At 44.7% G+C, this 13,993-nt stretch overlaps 1 protein-coding gene across 30 annotated transcripts in view; it reads left to right on the top strand.

The window, feature by feature from the left end:
* Positions 1-13,993, top strand: part of CACNA1C (calcium voltage-gated channel subunit alpha1 C) — a 740,665-nt gene that overhangs the window by 706,017 nt on the left and 20,655 nt on the right. For all 30 annotated transcript variants that reach the window (XM_028829106.2, XM_028829113.2, XM_028829112.2 and 27 more), the window contains 4 exons: positions 6,180-6,345; positions 6,936-7,063; positions 8,038-8,134; positions 10,231-10,333. In XM_028829106.2, the coding sequence (XP_028684939.2) occupies positions 6,180-6,345; positions 6,936-7,063; positions 8,038-8,134; positions 10,231-10,333 (494 nt within the window). The remainder of the gene's footprint in view (positions 1-6,179; positions 6,346-6,935; positions 7,064-8,037; positions 8,135-10,230; positions 10,334-13,993) is intronic.

Raw genomic sequence — 13,993 nt, forward strand, 5'->3', positions numbered from 1 at the left:
AATGGAGCTGAAAAATTCCTATCACCCAGTGACGCCATACATCATCACCCAGCGCAGTGCCTCACTCAGGTGTTCATGGTGCTGCCAGTCGTATGAAAGTATAGCTTGGCCGGGCGCGGTGGCTCACGCCTGTAATCCCAGCACTTGGGGAGGCCAAGGCAGGCAAACTACCTGAAGTCAGGAGTTTGAGACCAGCTTGGCCAACATGGTAAAAACCCATCTCTATTAAAAATATAAAATTAGGCCGGGCGCAGTGGCTCAAGCCTGTAACCCCAGCACTTTGAGAGGCCGAGACGGGCAGATCACGAGGTCAGGAGATCGAGACTATCCTGGCTAACATGGTGAAACCCCGTCTCTACTAAAAAAAAAATACAAAAAACTAGCCGGGGGAGGTGGCGGGCGCCTGTAGTCCCAGCTACTCAGGAGGATGAGGCAGGAAAATGGCGTAAACCCGGGAGGCGGAGCTTGCAGTGAGCTGAGATCCAGCCACTGCACTCCAGCCTGGGCGACAGAGCGAGACTCTGTCTCAAAAAAAAAAAAAAAGTATAGCTTATACAATTATGTACAGTACATAATATTTGATAATGAGAATAAAGGACTGTGTCACTGGTCTATATATTTACTGCACTATACTTTTATCATTATTTTGCAGTGTACTGCTTCTACTTATTTTTTTTAAGTTAACCGTAAAACAGCCTTAGGCAGGTCCTGCAGGAGGTATTCCAGAAGAAAGCATTGTTATCATAGGAGATGACAGCTCCATGCGTGTTACTGTCCCGGAAGACTTTCCAATGGGACAAGATGTGGGGGTGGAAGACAGTGATACTGATGATCCTGACCCTGTGTAGGCCTAGGCTAATGTGTGGGTTTGTGTCTTAGCTTTTAACAAAAAACAAAAAACAAAAAAAAAAGGTTAATAGAAAAAAAAAAAAATAAGGATATAAAGAAAAATATTTTGTACAGCTGTACAATGTGTGTTTTAAGTTGCGTTATTACAGAAGAGTCCAAAAGTTAAAAAAATTAAAAAGTTTATAAAGTAAAAATGTTACATTAAGCTGAAGTTAATTTATTACTGAAGAAAGAAAAGTACTTTTTATAAATGTGTGTAGCCTAAGTGTATAGTGTTTCTAGTCTCCAGTGGTGTACGGCAGTGTGCGGTCACGTCCTAGGCCTTCACATTCACTCACCACTCACTCACTGCTCCACCCAGAACAACTTTCAGTCCTGCAAGCTCCATTCATGGTATGCGCCCCCTACAGGTGCACCATCTTTGAATCTTTTTTACTGTGCCTATTTTACTACTCCTTCTCAGTGTTTAGATATGTTTAGATACACAAATACTTACCATTGTGTTCCGGTTGCCTGCAATATTCGGTACAGTCACATGCTGTATAGGCTTGAAGCCTAGGAGCAGTGGGCTGTGCCGTAGAGCTGAGGTGTGTAATAGCTATGGCATCTAGGTTTGTGTGAATCCACTGTATGCTGTTTGCACAACAACAGAATTGCCTAACCGTGCATCTCCCCATTGTTAAGTGACACAGGACTGTACTTAGAAACGAGAGCCAGAGCACCATATCTGAAATGTATGAGATGCATCAATCGACACCAAAGAAAAAAATTCAGAGCCTAAAATTTATTTATATTTATTTTAAAAGATGTATATTAAATAAGCCAAAAGATGAGGGAAAGAATAGTAAAATATCCCAGAATATGAAGGAATGCATTTTTTAAAGTAAAAGCATAAATTAATAAATTATGGATTTTATCAATAAACCCTAAAGCTGATCCTTTGAAAAGACCAATAAACAGACAAAGCATCAAATCCAATTTAAAAAAAAAACAACAACAACATCAGGAATGCAAAAAGCAACGTAATTACAGGTGTGGAAGTGATTTTTAGAATGATAAGAGAATCTCATGCCTCTGTTTGGTGGCACCTCAGAGGTGATCAGCTGCTTCAAGATGAAGCAGAAGGTCTCCTTCTCAGCCAGTGGCTGCCAGAAACTCGTTGAAGTGGACAGTGGATGCAAACCAGACCTTTTATGAGAAGCATATGGCCTCAGAAGTCGCCGGTGCCACTCTGGGTGAAGAATGGAAGGCTTACGAGGGTCAGATCACCGGTGCAAATGGCCCGCGAGGTTTCCCTGTGAAGGAGTGTGTCCTGACCTGTGGTTGTGTCCACCTGCTACTGCATGTGGGGCGTGTTCTGTTACAGACCAAGGGGAACTGCAGAAGGAAAACACAGATGGCTCAGGGTTGCATTGTGAGTGCCAATCTGACTTCTTAATTTGGTTTTTGTAAAAAAAGATAGGGGAGAGAGAAGACTAGACTGACTGATACTACTGTGCCTTCTCACCTGAGGTCCAAAAGAGATGGCACAGTCTAATAACTTTTCATTCCGTGTAAAGATGATGTCCACCAGTGAGTAAGCCCCTAAACAAAGGATATCAGGAACCTAGAACCAAAGCACCCAAGACTCGGCATCTTCTTACTCCACGTGTCCTGCAACACAAATGCTGACATATTGCTCTGAAGAAACAGGACACTAAAATAAAAATAAAAATAAGTAAGGCCGGGCGCGGTGGCTCACGCCTGTAATCCCAGCACTTTGGGAGGCTGAGGCAGGTGGATCATGAGGTCAGGAGTTCGAGACCAGCCTGGCCAAGACGGTGAAACCTGTCTCTACTAAAAATACAAAAATTAGCCAGGCGCAGTGGCAGGCATCTGTAATCCCAGCTACTCGGGAGGCTGAGGCAGGAGAATCGCTTGAACCTGGGAGGTGGAAGTTGCGGTGAGCTGAGATTGTGCCACTGCACTCCAGCCTCGGTGACAGAGCAAGACTCTGTCTCCAAATAAATAAATAAATATAAGGAAGAGGTTAAACAATATGCTGAACTTTTGGCCAAGAGAATGAAGGAGACCAAAGAAAAATGCCAGGAACAGATTTCCAAGACATGGAGGCTATGTTCACTGGGAGCTTCTGAGTCTATCAAAAATAAGATTTTCACCAGGCATGGCAGCTCACACCTGTAATCCCAACAATTTGGGAGGCTGAGGTGGAAGGATCAATTAAGACCAGGAGTATGAGACCAGCCTGGGCAACATAGCAAAACCCCATCTGTAAGAATAAAAATAAAAATATTAGCCAGGTGTGGTGCCATGTGCCTGTAGTCCCAGCTACTTGAGAATCTGTGGCGGGAGGATCACTTGGGCCCAGGAGTTTGAGGTTACAGTGAGCTAAGATGGCTCCACTGCACTGTAGCCTGGGTGACGAAGTGATATCCCATCTCTAAACACATACACACACACACAAGATTTTTCTAAGAGTAGCAGACGAATAATATCAGACTTCAAAAAAGAAGACAGAGAACATCATGAACAAATTTGTGCCAATCTATTTGAAAACCTGAATGAAGCAGATGCTTTTATGTAGAAAATAAGAATTATAAAATTACCTTAAGAATTAAAAAAAAAAAAAAACTACAACAGAAATTGAAAAGGTAGTCAAAAATTTAGCCTTTGAAAAGGCCCAAGATTAAATATTTTTATTTGTGAGGTCTACCAGACTATCAAGGAGTGGATCATTCCATTGTTATATAAACTTTCCAGGAACAGAAAGTTGTAGAAAACCTCTTCACTCATCCCATAAGACTAACACAAAGCTAATGCCAATAAGAAAAACAGAAAAAAGCAAGCAGTTATAAATATGAAAATATGTACACATGACTGCCATTGTTTGCAGATGACAGGCTAATTCAAGTAGAAAATCTATGCAAATTAACTAAAAACCTTTTATGACAATAGAATTAATAAAGTGGAAGATTAAAAGATTAACAAAGAAAAATAATTGTTTTCCTGTGCTGGCAATAACTAATTAGTAAATGTAATAGATAAGATATTATGCTGTCACTTTTTCAATATTATTATTTTATAACTCTTACCCAATAAAATAAGACAAGAAAAATAAAGGATAAGAATTGGAGAAACAAAATTAAATGCCAAAAAAGTTGATTGCCTGTGTGTATATACAAGAAAAATTACAGAAAATTGTTAAAACTAATAGGAGAGTTCAGCAAATATTCCATAATATGAAATCAATTGTATTCCCTCTATATCAGCAGCAAATGGATATAGCTTTTAAAATATAATGTTGAAACTATACCATTTTAAATGTACAACAAAATAAAAGGAAGGATATGCCACATTTCTGGCCAGGAGACTTAATATCATAAAGATGTCAGGATTCCCCAAGTTAATCGATATCCCAATGCAATTCTAATAAGACTCCCAACAGGATTACTCATAGAGCCTGGAACTGACTCTACTGTGTCTATGGAATAGAAAAGGAAACTGAATAGCCAAGACAAATGTTGAAGAACAACAGGTTGGAAGGACTCTTGCACTGTGAAAGGGCAAGACTTAGCATAAGGCAACTTACTATGAAGACAACACAGTACTTCTGTACCAAGATAAACAAATAAACCTAAGGAATGGAATGGAAAGGCTAGAACACAACCTACACACCTATGGAAATACAACTTATGGCAGAAGAAATATTTCAATTAAGTAGGTAAAGATGTACTATTCAATACATAGTATTAGTAAAATGACTTATCTATACAGAGAAAAAGCGTATTTCTACCTCATATCAAACATGAAAATAAATTTCAGGTTAGTAAGTTATTGTGAAAAACAAAACTTTAGAACCTTTAGAAGAACATAGAAAAGAATGTCTTTATGACCTAAAATAGAGAATGATTTTTTAAACAAGATGCAAAAAGCACAAAACATAGAGGAAAAACTGTAAATTTGACCTCATTGAAATACATAACTTAGATCGTAAATAATGCCAGAGATAAGCCACAAATTGGAAGAAGCTATTTCTGATGCGTATAACTAACAAAGGATTAAGAATAGACATGAAACCACCATGAGACACCACCTTACTCCTGCAAGAATGGCTGTAATTTAAAAAATAAAAAATAATAGATGTTGGTATGGATGTGGTGAAAAGGGAACACTTTTACCCTGCCGGTGGGAATGTAAACTAATACAACTACTGTGGAAAACAGTATAGAGATTCCTTAAAGAAGTAAAAGTAGAACTAGCATTCCCTCCAGCAATCCCCCTCCTGGGTATCTACCCAAAGGGGAAGAAGTCATTATATGAAAGACACACAGGCACACACACGTTTATAGCAGCACCATTTGCAAAATGATGTAATGGACTTTGGGGACGCGAGGAAGGGTGGGAGGATGGTCAGGGATAAAAGGCTATTGCTTGGGTGATGGGTGCACCAAAATCGCAGAAATCACCACTAAAGAACTTGTCCGTGCAAGCAAAAACCACCTGTTCCCCAAAAACTATTGAAAATTTTTAAAAAGAATAGAGAATAGAATATCTTAAGCACCCTAGAATCAAACAAGAAGACATCCTGAATCAAACAAGCAAAAACATGAACATGCAATTTAATGGAAGATAAAATCTAAATTCTCAACCCACTAATCATTTTATAACCAAATTAAAACAGCAATGACATATTATCTCATACGAATTATACGAGCATCATTTAAAACAATTCACTAATGAACAGATGAGTTTGTAGTGTCATTTCTCCTACACTGGTAATAGGAGTCTAAGTTGGACAAACCCTTCGAGTTCAAGGAATATCTAGGAAAAATGAAGACACGTGTACTTTAACTGGCAATTCCACTTCTAAGTGGATACCCAAGATATAAATCTGCACGTTTATTGCAGTGTTTTTTGTACTAGTAAAAGAAAAAAGTGAAAAACCTAAATATTCTTTAACAGGACGGTGGATTTTTGTATGGTAAGTTCATAGAGCATACTCCTATACAGCAGTTAAGGTGAATGAACTGGAACTAAAATACATCCAAAAGGCTAAGTCTCAAAAACATCATGTGGATTGCAAAAACAGCAAGTTTTCGGAAAAGGTGCAGTTTGTTACTGTGTATATAAAATGTAAAATCTTCAAAATAATGCCATGTGTTTGCATATTTAGCGAACATATCAGAGCATTCGGGGAATGATGAACATCAAGTTCATTTTAGTGATTCCCTCTGGGGAAGGAGGAAAGGGACAAGTGGGGAGGGATGCAGAGGGCCCTCCTTGACATCTGTAGGATGGGCTGCATGGATGTGGCTCTCCCTTCCCCGTAGGTGTGCCACTGGGGAGGCCTGGCAGGACATCATGCTGGCCTGCATGCCAGGCAAGAAGTGTGCCCCGGAGTCCGAGCCCGGCAACAGCACGGAGGGTGAGACACCCTGTGGCAGCAGCTTTGCCGTCTTCTACTTCATCAGCTTCTACATGCTCTGTGCCTTCCTGGTAAGCCAAGGGGGAATTCAACAGCCAGCAGCCATGAGTGCCCAGTTCCAGGGCAGCCTGAACCCTCCATCTCTGCAGCTCATGGTCAGGGCAACCCCATCAGAGGAGCTGGCTTGGGAAGACTAAGTTGGCAGGAGTGTCCAGCCACATGGAGAGAAAGGCCGAAAGCCCTGGGCCAGAGTGAGCTCCACCAGCATCTTGCTTGTCCATTCTTGGCTCTTGTCACACTGGCATTGTCCCAGAGGACACAGGGGGCATGTGGAGGCCTAGAAAGAACTATACTTTTTTGGCATCTTTCTGAGGAGTGAGGAAAAGGGGATAAAGTCCCCTCTGTCCTGCACAGCCTTGCCCAGCAGCTCAGGAGGAGGGAAGCTGTCCAGCTTGTGATGTGGGTTCATCACACACAACTCTCAGGGAAGCTGTGTCAAGTTTATGTCCAAGAGACCCAGGTTCTAAGGCTGGTAGGATGGATTACCGGTCTTTAGAAATGTCGGCTTCTGCCATCCGTGGGCCCCGGCTGGCAAGGGGGTTCCAGAGGCAGGTGTGTAGGAAGATCTTCTCCCAGCACCTCATTGTACTGTTCCCTGCAGATCATCAACCTCTTTGTAGCTGTCATCATGGACAACTTTGACTACCTGACAAGGGACTGGTCCATCCTTGGTCCCCACCACCTGGATGAGTTTAAAAGAATCTGGGCAGAGTATGACCCTGAAGCCAAGTAAGTTCCCAGAGGGAAGGCCTGATTCCCTAAGCTGAGAGAGGGTATCGCCGACCATACCTGCAGGAGGGGCTCACGGTTGGTCAGCACTGGGTGGATCAATTAGAAACACCAAACTGCATCAAACCCCGGGGTTTGCCAGCAGGAGGAGGCCTGGCACCTTCAATTAAGTCAAGAATATATCTACTAGGCTGGGTGCGGTGGCTCACGCCTGGAATCCCAGCACTTTGGGAGGCTGAGATGGGTGAATCACTTGAGGCCAGGAGTTCAAGACCAGCCTGGCCAACATGGTAAACCCCCATCTCTACTAAAAATACAAAAATCAGCCGGACATGGTGGCACATGCCTATAATCCCAGCTACTCGGGAGGCCAAGGCACGAGAATTGCCTGAATCCGGGAGGCGGAGGTTGCAGCGAGCTGAGATTGCACTACTGCACTCCAGCCTGGGCAACAAAGCAAGACTCCATCTAAAAAAAAAAAAAGAAAGAAAAGAATATATCTACTACATTCAGTTGAATGGAAGGACAGGAAATTCTAGTATTAGGGATAACTAGTTAAGTGTTCAAGTTAGGATACACAGGGCTGGGGAAAATCTTGACTCCATTCCTGCTTCTGGTCTAAAGATCAATCACATTCGGCTGACCCTCAGTAAATACCTTTTGGTCAGAAGGTTAGTTCATTCAGTCAGCAAGTATGTATTGAGAATTCCGTTGCACTGCTAAAATCCCTTCCACTTTGAACATAGCATGGGCAGAAAAGTATTCATTAAAACCTAAACACGTGTATATGTATATTGGTTTGGGGCTGTGCCATGCAATTCTGCAGCTCTGCACTGAGTGTGACTAATAGAGCCACCACACAGTGCCGTGTTGCCCATGTGAGTGGGCCCCACCCCTCAGGTGCATGCGTCCTGGGCTGCTGGCAGAGACCATGGCTCTCTGATACCCTGTCCCTCCCCTCCTTCCTCTTCTAGGGGTCGTATCAAACACCTGGATGTGGTGACCCTCCTCCGGCGGATTCAGCCCCCACTAGGTTTTGGGAAGCTGTGCCCTCACCGAGTGGCTTGCAAAGTAAGAGATAACCGGGTTCATGGGAGGAAGAGGGAAAATAGGGGAGGCAAAGTGCCCATTTCTTGTGATCCTTTAAGGGAATGAACATACTAGTTTATGTGCCTAAAGATTACATTTTAAGGATCCTTCCAGCTCTAAATTCTCAGACTCTATAAGGGAATAAAGGAGTGAATGCCTCCTGTCCCAGCGAGCCAGGGATCCAGTCCTGGATAAAGGACTTTCTCAGCCCGTTCCACTGCACCATCCAGGCATCCTGGGGTGGGAGACTCCCCAGCCTAGGCTAGAGGGGTTAGGCGTTCTTTTCCTGGAGGTGGAGGGCAATTAGAAAGCCCAGGCATTGACTTCAGGGGTCTGCGAGTCTTAAAATTGTACATAAAATCACTAAAATACAAAGTGTCCCAGGGGAGGATCTCTCACTTTCCTTGGATTCCTTAGTGAGACCATGACCCCAAAAAAAGAAAGTATCATTTCCATCTCTCCCCTCCTCTCTTCTGTGGCCATTCTGCACTCCTTGTTGGGGCAGTAATGAGCTGACAGAGAGGTGGGCGAAGGGAGACCAGAGGGCTGGAGAGAGGAGGAAACTCAGATGGCAGGAGGATTCGGCTCTGTGAGAATCCACTCATGGAAAACGCAGATTGAGGGAACACAGAACCTTCTACTTGTGCTCTGTTTACTGAGTTTCTTCTCATTTGTGCCTCTACTTTACTCCAAAAAAAAAAAAAAAAAAAAAAAAAAAAATTTTAAGAGATTTCCAAGGATATAGAAAATATCAGAAAAAAAGGAGTATAAAATAAATGCAAGGTACAAACACCATGCAAGGTGAGGGTGGGCAGGGGTGCAGCCTGGAGGGGGCTAAGGTGCATCCGTTGTGGCCTCCGGATGGGCCTGGGCAGGCTGAGGCCTGGGTGCAAAACTTTCCAGTGGCCACGATACAGTTCACACCATCCATGAGACTCACCAAGATCTGGTCACTCAGGAAAAGTGTAACCCTTCTAGACACTGAGATTAGCAGGAGGTCACCGTGTGAGCTGACGAATAGCCCCCTTGAGCATGCCCTCGGCATGGATGCCGTGGTGAGCTTCACACCGCGCTTGCTCATCGTGACCCAGTGCATGCTGAAGGCCCCACACCAGAGCTCAGTGCCAGGGAAGCCTGTTCTGGGGGTGTGCTAGGAAAGAAGAGGGCAAGACAGCACTATCCAGTGTCAGCAGGCTTCTGCTCCAGCTTGATGCAGAAGCGTATTTGGCAATACACAGAGAGGACATGTAGCATCTCCTGCAGTCAAAACTCCTGTGATCCCTTCTCTTCTCTGGGCTGTGGGTGAATGCTGCCTGGCAGGTGGGCTCCCAGCATGTGCTGGCGTGCAGCCGGTCTCTGCTGCCACTGGAGAGCGCACCTGCACGCCTGAGCAGACTTTCGAGCAGGGCGCAAGGTTGGGTGGCCTTCACATCGTTCTGTGGAAGTGAAGGTCTAATGAGGACAAATGTCATACCTCTCCCACTCTGTGAGGAGAGTCACAAGTGGTTGTGGCAAAGGCAAGATTCTCCCTGGAATGCTTCAGGGATCATTCACTCGCTGTCCACTCCAACAACACCCACACAAGCTGCGTGTCTCCCCCAGCATCCTCTGTGTTAGGCCATCCTTGCACTGCTATAAAGAAATACCCAAGACTGGGTGATTTATAAGAAAACAGGTTTAATTGGCGCACAGTTCAGCAGGCTGTACAGGAAGCTTGGCACTAGCATTCTGCTTCTGGGGAGGCCTCAGAAAGCTTCCAATCATGGTGGAAGGCAAAGGGGAGGCAGGTGCATCACATGGAGAGACAGGGAGCAAGAGAGAAGGGGGACGGACCACACACTTAAACAGATCTCATGAGAACCCACTCACCAAGGGGATGGCACCAAACCGTTTATGAGAAATCCACCCCATGATGCAATCACCTTCCATCAGGCCCCACCTCCAATTCTGGGGATTACAGTTCAACATGAGATTTGGGCGGGGACACAGATCCAAACCATATCACTCTGCCACGGTGTTCTGTGGTCCCCTAAGCACCACCTGCCGTCATCACCGGCTTTGCTCCCCTTCCCCTGCAGCGCCTGGTCTCCATGAACATGCCTCTGAACAGCGACGGGACGGTCATGTTCAATGCCACCCTGTTTGCCCTGGTCAGGACAGCTCTGAGGATCAAAACAGAAGGTAAGGGCACCCGTGGGCACTGGGAGAGACACTCAGAAGGTCTAGCAGACAATCAGAGAGGAGCTCGGCAGCCTGCACAGTGCTCGAGGGACCTTCCTGCCCCAGACAGCATCCGAGCGGGGATACAGGGGTGACCTGCGCTCCAGGACATCACAGGGCCCCAGCCTGCTCATGACTTATTTGCTTCCTGAATGGTCTCCCTGCCTCTAGCTCAGGGGTATCCAATCTTTTGGCTTCTCTGGGCCACATTGGAAGAAGAATTGTCTTGGGCCACACATAAAATACACTAATGATAGCTGATGAACTAAAAAAAAAAAAATCACAAAATACTCAATGTTTTAAGAAAGTTTACAAATATGTGTTGGGCCACATTCAAAGCTGTCCTGGGCCGCATGTGGCCCGTGGGCTGCAGGTTGGACCAGCCTACTCCGGCTTATTCATTTTGAACTCTCGCTTTCCATGAAACTCTGGGACTCATTCTGGTGGCATCTTAAAAGTCAGAGGGTATAGCTCACAAAACAGGAGACGGGTGTTAGCTGAAGCAGGACCAACCCCTGTCTAAAAGGACTTAACACTGGCTACAGGTGGATGTCTCAAATGCTCAACTCATTAAATTAATAGGACTGTGCTGGGAAGACATGTGTGGGAAAGGGGACATAGTGACAAGTGGTGGCCGTGGTGGAGGTCATCGCACACACTGTGTGGGCTGAGCCTGGCTCAAGGCTCTCAGCCAGCGGACAGGTGAGGATTCAGACCTCACCGGTGCCACCTAGTCAAACCGGGCTCCCTCAGGGCTGTGTCCACCTGGAGGGGCCCTTCTAGTTTTCACGAGGCACCCTAAGGGCTAGCAGCAGCCTGAGCGAGATAATCTGCTCACTTTATGATGGATAAGAGTTTGTGAACCACTGTAGGAAAGGCTGTATTAAATACACCTAAGAAGATGCCATTTCTCTCCAAGCGTGTCCAGCCTTGGAGTGTCTAGTGTTTCCTAGAGCGTGGTCAAAAGACCACCTGCTGCAGAATCAGCTTTGGACACCCATTTAAGCTACAGAGTCCCAGGCACCCACGCAGATCTGATGACGCCAAATCCCCGAGCATGGGGCCCAGAAATCTGCATTTTGAACCAGCTACAGAGATGATTCAAACCCACTGGTGTAGTAATTACAGAAAACACAGATGAGACAAGCAGTATGTTTCCTTCCCCTTCCTACACTTCCAGCTTAAAGCTCAGGCTGTCCGTCAGTGTGTTCCTCTGGGGCAACAGAAGGAGCCTTTGGCAGGGAGATGGGAGACTCGAATCTAAATCCCTGCTCTCTCACTAATGACATGAGTATGAGCCATTTACTCTGTCTCTACTTCAGTTGCTTCGTTGGTAGACTAGAGAAAGGTGATGACATCTGGGAATTTAATTCATTGAATAACCCAGACATGGACCTTCTCTCAGTTAGATCCTTCAGAAAAAATAACAGAAACATTTGAAATGAAGTGAAACAAGAACCAGTCCACCAAGACAGAAATCAAAATAATTAGCCGATTTTTAAAAAAATAAAAATAGGAGCCAGGCATGGTGGCTCACGCCTGTAATCCCAGCACTTTGGGAAGCCGAGGCAGGTGGATCACCTGAGGTCAGGAGTTCCAGACTAGCCCGGCCAACATGGTAAAACCCCATCTCTACTAAAAATACCAAAAATTAGCCAGGCATGGTGGTAGGCACCCGTAATCCCAGCTACTTAGGAGGCTGAGGCAGGAGAATAGCTTGAACCTGGGAGGCAGAGGTTGCAGTGAGCTGAGATCACACCACTGCACTCCAGCCTGGGCGACAGAGTGAGACTCCATCTGAAAAAATAAAATAAAATAAAAAATAAAAATAGGACAAGTTCCGCTACTAAACTGAAAAAAAAAGCAAAGGCTAAAAAAATACACCATCAGTAGCCAATTGAATCACTCAATCTGAAATGGGTGTAAATAGGCCTATTTCTGACTACCAGAAAACAAAAACACACTTTTTTTTTTAAATGGATCTTACTCTGTCACCTGGAGTGGCTGGAGTGGAGTGGTGCAATCTCAGCCTCCTGCAACCTCCAACTCCCTGGTTCAAGCCATTCTCCTGCCTCAGCCTCCTGAGTAGCTGGGATTACAGGCATGCATCACCACACCCAGCTAATTTTTGTATTTTTAATAGAGACAGGGTTTCACCATGTTGACCAGGATGGTCTCAATCTCCTGACCTCGTGATCTGCCTGACTGGGCCTCCCAAAGTGCTGGGATTACAGGCATGAGCCACCGCGCCCGGCCAAAACACACATTTAATTCACACATATATGTGTATAACAAGGAAGAAAACTAGGAAGAACATGTGTTCGTATGTTAACATTGATTATCATGAGTAGAAAGATCAGCAGTGACATCTACCTTACTCCTTTAGTTTTTTTACTTTCCAAATTTTCTGCAAGGAGTGTTACTACCCTATGTTCTGAGGGAAGAAGAGGCGATATAAATGACTGCCAGGAGGAATATGCTGTAATACTTAAAGCTTAATATAAATTGAGGGTGTAAGATTTTGTTCCTTAGAGGAACAAAAGGCAGGTATGGAAGCAAGGATTCGGCAAGGCCGAAGGTTCACTGTCAAAGCAAGCCACCTGCCAACTACGGAAGACCAATAGCTAGTAACAATGCGAAAGACTGATCAATCAAATGCAGAGACCCAATTCTGAGGAAATAAGAGTTCCAGAGAAAAGGGGAGAAGCCAGCCATGTGGGAACTACAATCATGTCAAGAATTAAAGACTATCTTTTAAACACAAAGACGTTTCAGAACAGCTACCAAAGGGCCCGTAATGCCCCCACCGAAGGGTGAGCCTTCATCAGACACGGGCCCTCCACAATCTTGTTAAAATCTTAAGAAAGGAAGACAAAGTCACGTCTTAGAAACAACTAGAAAGAAATGGGAGAAGGCACCTACATTTGTGAAGATAAGGCTGGCATCAGTCCTCACCATTCAGACATCTCAGCCTGGAAGGAATTGGGGAGAAATTAACACCTACCTCAGAGAACCAGAGCTCTCATCCCATGTCCAGCACCAAGCCAAACAAGCTTTTCTCTTGGAACATAGAAGGAAGATATTGAAAAATACTCAGATGACATGAAACAATTGTCGGTGAACTTCCACAACTACATAGACCGTCATGAGAATAAATTAAGGCTGATTTAAAAAAATGAAAGGTCCTTTTGGAAGCTATGTTAATTTCTTAGGTCTGCTGTAACAAATGATCACAAACTGGGCAGCTTGAAACAAGAGAAAGTTCTCTCAGTTTAGGAGGCCAGAGGTCTAAAACTAAGGTGTCAGGAGGATTGGTTCTTTCAGGAGGCTGTGGGGAGAATCTGTTCCACCCTTTCTCCAGCTTCTGAGGGCTGTGGACGATGCCTGGTGTGCACTAGCTCACGGCAGCATCACGCCATCTGTGCCTCCATCTTCACATAGCCTCCAGGGTCTTGGTTCCTCTCCTCTTCTTATAAGGACACCAGCCACATTGGACTTAGGGCCCACCCTCATCCAGAATGGCCTCATCTTAACTAATTACACTGGTGAAAATCCTGTTTCCAACGAAGGCCACACTCTGAGGTTCTAAGCAGACATGAATTTTGGGAGGACACCATTCAG

The sequence above is a fragment of the Macaca mulatta genome, chromosome 11, assembly GCF_049350105.2.
Source record: "Macaca mulatta isolate MMU2019108-1 chromosome 11, T2T-MMU8v2.0, whole genome shotgun sequence".
Lineage (NCBI taxonomy): Eukaryota > Metazoa > Chordata > Mammalia > Primates > Cercopithecidae > Macaca > Macaca mulatta.